Source organism: Macrobrachium nipponense, chromosome 4 (genome assembly GCF_015104395.2).
Source record: "Macrobrachium nipponense isolate FS-2020 chromosome 4, ASM1510439v2, whole genome shotgun sequence".
Lineage (NCBI taxonomy): Eukaryota > Metazoa > Arthropoda > Malacostraca > Decapoda > Palaemonidae > Macrobrachium > Macrobrachium nipponense.
In genome coordinates this window covers 139,231,290-139,236,289 of record NC_061100.1, presented here as the reverse complement: position 1 = coordinate 139,236,289, position 5,000 = coordinate 139,231,290, and the positions used below count along the sequence as shown (strand labels likewise).

Genomic DNA, 5,000 nt, shown 5'->3' with positions numbered 1-5,000 from the left:
AATATCGTATTTTTTCCAAAATCACGTAAAGATAAGTCAGGATCATATCTGTAGCAGATATAGCTTGGGAAAGGTGTTTTTAAGATAATTTGCCTTTAAAGGCAGCAATAGCTCCTTGGTCCTTGGCCATAGGTTGGATGAGGGGAGTTGTATTGGGTGGTAAAATGTCACTTTCACGTTGGGATGGAGATCGGCTAGATGAGGTTGGATGGCCGGTGCGTTGTCCAAAAGTAATAACACCTTGAATGGAATAGTGTTTTTCGAAACAATATTCACGAACCTGGGGAATAAAGCAGTTTATGAACAGTCTTCGAAAAGTGCTTGAGTCATCCATGCCTTTTTGTTGGAACGATAGTAGACTGGTAGCGTATGCCTATTCACATTTTTAAGAGCTCGCGGTTTTCGGAATGATAAATCAAAAGTGGCTTCAGCTTAAACCCGGCGATATTACCGCCAAGCAACAAAGTCAGCCTATCTTTAGATGCCTTAAATCCAGGCATGGCTTTTTCCTCTTAGTAAATGAAGGAGCGTTCCGGCATTTGTTTCCAGAATAACCCGCTCTCATCAACATTGAAAATTTGTTCTGGTAAATAGGCTTCTTCTCAATGACTTCATCCAACTTTCAATGAACTTTTTCGCACCTTCCTCATCTGCACTCGCTGCTTCCCCAGTGAATCGGACATTATGCAATTGAAATCTTTTCTTAAATCGTTTGAACCATCCTGTACTTGCTGAAAATTCTTGAGTATAATCTGCTCCTGCACGCTCCTTCAACGTCTTAAAAATACTTAAAGCTTTCGTTTGCAGTATGTGAAGGCTTAATGGGTGACACGTTTTTGGAGTTGGCTTTCATCCACACATTTAATAGTTTTTCCATTTCGTGTATGGGTCCACTTCGTTTGTTTTCGTTATCACAGTTGATCTCATAGGTGCTGAACCCTTTACTGCTTCACGAATACGTTCCTTATCTTTCAAAATTGTTGACACAGTAGAATGCGGTAGGTGAAGATCGCGGGCTATTACACTCACTTTCTTCCCCCCTTCAGACTGCTTTATCACTTTCATTTTCATGTCTAGATCAATAGCTTTTCTTGCTTTCTTAGCAGGCTTGGAAACTGAGCAAGAATTTCTTTTTGAAGACATCTTTGATTGGGGTTTGAAGCAAAGAAACATGTACAATATAGGCTAACCAGTAACCACGTACAAGGACTCAAACACACAGAAACACTGCCGAAAGCTGAGCATCTCTCGGAGATGAGCGTGCTGCCCGGTAGCAGGAAAATAAAAACTATCGTACGTTTGCGCTCGACGTATTTTAGCCAAATATAAAATTAAATATTATTATATTGTCGTAGCTGTCGTAAAGTTGGTCTGTCATAAGTTGCATAGGTCGTAAGTAGACGACTACCTGTATATATATATATATATATATATATATATATATATATATATATATATATTATCAGAATATATATATATATATATTATATTATTATATATATATATATATATATTATATATATATATATATATATATATATTATATATATATATATATATATATATATATATATTGTATATTATTATGTATAATATATGATATATATATATGTATATATTACTCCGGCGCGTCAAAAAATAATTGTCGCGTTTTAAAACGCAACAGTTTTTTTGCCGCGAATAAGGCGACCCCCATATCTATGGGGAAAAAATCGGCTGGGAGAAACTGACTAATTGGCAACACAACCGAGTCATTTGTCTCACTCACAGCGTGGGAAAAAGTAACCAAAAATTATCGGTCAGTGTTCTTAAGTGATTTATGAACAGTAGACATCGATCGTGACCTGCCTGATTTTTTGGATCACGCTTCCAGAATTTTCTTGTGAAAGTGTGTGTGTACGCTAGTGTACTATGTCTACAGGGTATACCTCATTTGAAAATCGTTTACGAGTTGTGCAGTTACACAGTGAGGTTATAAAACTGGCGAATTAGTAAGAAAATTGGTGTACCAGCGAACTGTGCAGCGCATTTTGAAAAAATACCACGACAATGGAGACCAGGAAGTACCTCGTGCTTCTACAAGTTCTGGGAGGCCACGTATCATTAGTAACAGGGGTTTGAGAGTGCTGGGCAGGGATATTGAAGTCAATCCGACCCTTACTGCCAGAGAACTTAAGGTTGCAAATCCAATATCGTAAGGCAGGAGCTTCTGTTAGGAGGCCATACAGCGGCGCTTGAGCAAGGACTTGAAATATTCAAAAGTGAAGGCGCGTAAGAAGCCGCTGATAACCACCAAACAAAAGAAGACTCGACTAAATTTTGCACGTTCTTACAAAGACTGGGCTCTGGCAAAATGGCGTCAAGTGCTATGGAGTGATGAAGCAAGTTTTTTTGTTTCGGACAATAAGGGAAAGAGTGTGTGGCGAAAGTCGACATCAGACTCGCTGGACCCCAAGTACCTTGCCACGTGTGTGAAATTCCCATCTTATGTAATGGTATGGGGTTGTTTTGGTTATGGTGGTAAAGGTAATTTGGTAATATTACCTCATAACAATACTGTTAATAAGGACTCGTATTACACACTGTTGAACGAGAATTTGGAGGAATCTTTTGAGCGCCAGTTAAAACAAGTATTTTCAGCAGGACGGAGCGCCTTCGCATACTGCGAAACAAAATATTAATTGGTTCAAGGACTGTGGAATTGATTTTATACAAGACTGGCCAGGTAATTCCCCAGATATTTCGCCTATTGAAAATCTTTGGGCGATTATGAAAAGAAAATTACAGGACGTTGACACGACAACAACTGAAAAGTTAGAGACGGAGTTGAAACGTATCTGGGACAACCTTGACGAGAAGCTCCTGCAAAAACTTGCAGATTCCGTCCCCAATAGGCTTAAGGAAGTTCGAAAACGTCGGGGAATGCCTATTAAATATTAGGCTAGGAGTTGGTGAGTGTTAACCTATTATTTTTTTTTTTATTACTAACCATTGATTTTTAATTAATATTTTCTTTTACGCAACATGTTTTTTTCTTACGAAATCGCTACCACGACAGTTTTTTTGACGGGTACTGTATATATATATATATATATATATATACTATATAGTATATATATATATATATATATATATATATATATATATATATATATATATATATCTATATCTATATCTATCTATATCTATCTATATCTATCTATCTATATATATATATCTATATATATATCTATACACAGGCAGTCCCCAGGTTACGATGGGGGTTCCATTCTTGAGACGCGTCGTAAGCCGGAACATCGTAAAAAACCCTAAGTAAACCTTACTTTTAATGCTTTGGGTGCATTGAAAACTATGTAAACTGCATTCTTATTGCATTTTTCATAAAAAAATTCAAATATTCATTATTTTGAATTTTTAGTGTCATATTTCATCTGCCAAAAGAGCATTGTATGCGTCGTAACCCTGGAACATGCGTCGTAACCCTGGAAATAATGTCTGATGAATATAATTGAGAAGCGCTTTAACCCCAGAACGTCGTAACCCAAACCCGTCGTAACCCAGGGACTGCCTGTTATTACAGGTTTGGCTTACTATGTTCCGAGGTTAAGGCGCTTTTCAATTATATTTATCAGAAATTATTTCCAGGGTTACAACACCTAAAGCGCTGATCTGGCAGAAGAAATATGACACCAAAAATGCATAATAATCAATATTTGAAGCTTTTTTTTATGAAAAATGTAAAAAGACTGCAGTTTACATAGTTTTGAATGCACCCAAGGCATTAAAAGTAAGGTTTTCCTAGGAGTTTTGACAATGTTCCAGCTTACAACGCGTCTCAAGAATGGAACCCCATCGTAACACGGGGAATGCCTGTGTATATATATATATTATTATTATTATATTATATATATATATATTATATATATATATATATATATATAATATATATATATATATATATATATATAATATTTTAATTTTATAAGGACCCTATGATAACGTAAGTCTGGCAGTGTTGTACTTCCAGTACTTGCCTCAGATCACTGGGAACCGTTTGGTAACTTTGCTCAATACGGGCGCGACCATTTCGCTGGTTTGCCTGGTATATGAGCCCGATGACATGCTTGCCCAACGACCAGCCCACTCGTGTGGACATGCCTTCAGACTGTTTATATAATAGTATTGAGTTACCACCTTGCTGTAGTGTCTTTTGTTAGCTAATCCCTTGACTATTTTGTGATAAGTCGTGGAATTGGCGATCTTGAGAGTTTGTTCGATTGTTTTATATCTTTTTTCACCTGTTTTTAGCTAAGTTTGGTTGTTTTATTTGTCATCTTAAACTGTTTATATGTTATATTATTTATTTATTATGTTGATGTCGTGTCTCTTGGCCATTTTGTGATATTTTTTTTTAACACCGAGTATGGATCATTACTGGCCCTCCAGTAGTGACTGAGAATCTGTTTGTTTTATTTCTTGTTTCATTTTTTTTTATTTAATGTCGTTTTTAAAAATAGCAAAACCTAAGTATACAAGATATCTCGTGATACACCAAAATAGGTATAATTTGTGCAAGGTAACTCGTTAATGAACATAAATAGGTCTCAAATTAAGTTTCTAAAAATTACTGATTTACATAAAATAATCTTAATTTTATGTTGAAATCCAGAAGTACTACATATAGAGTCTAAACGACTTATATTTTCAATTAAATTAAACAAATTGAAATATTTTTGACACATTGTTAAAAAAATAGATCATTCAAGGGGTTAAAAGGAAAATTTGGTGACTAACATCATTTATACAAACAGTACCTACCACAAGAACATCAGCATCTGGTCCATTAGTTATCCAGAACTTATTACCATTTAGTATATAATGGTCACCAACTTTATCAGCCTTTAGTTTCATAGAAACTACATCGCTCCCTGAGCCAGGTTCTGACATAGCTAAGGCTCCCATGTGTTCACCCGAGCAGAGCTGAAGAGGAAAAATTGATA

At 35.9% G+C, this 5,000-nt stretch overlaps 2 protein-coding genes across 2 annotated transcripts in view; one reads left to right on the top strand and one right to left on the bottom strand.

The window, feature by feature from the left end:
* The window catches only part of LOC135211228 (isovaleryl-CoA dehydrogenase, mitochondrial-like), a gene marked incomplete in the record, with an annotated part of 108,421 nt that overhangs the window by 47,958 nt on the left and 55,463 nt on the right, over window positions 1-5,000 (top strand).
* The window catches only part of LOC135211229 (isovaleryl-CoA dehydrogenase, mitochondrial-like), a 1,108-nt gene continuing 854 nt past the window's right edge, over window positions 4,747-5,000 (bottom strand). The window contains exon 2 of the mRNA XM_064244486.1: window positions 4,747-4,980. Within this exon, the coding sequence (XP_064100556.1) occupies window positions 4,762-4,980 (219 nt within the window). The 3' untranslated portion in view covers window positions 4,747-4,761. The remainder of the gene's footprint in view (window positions 4,981-5,000) is intronic.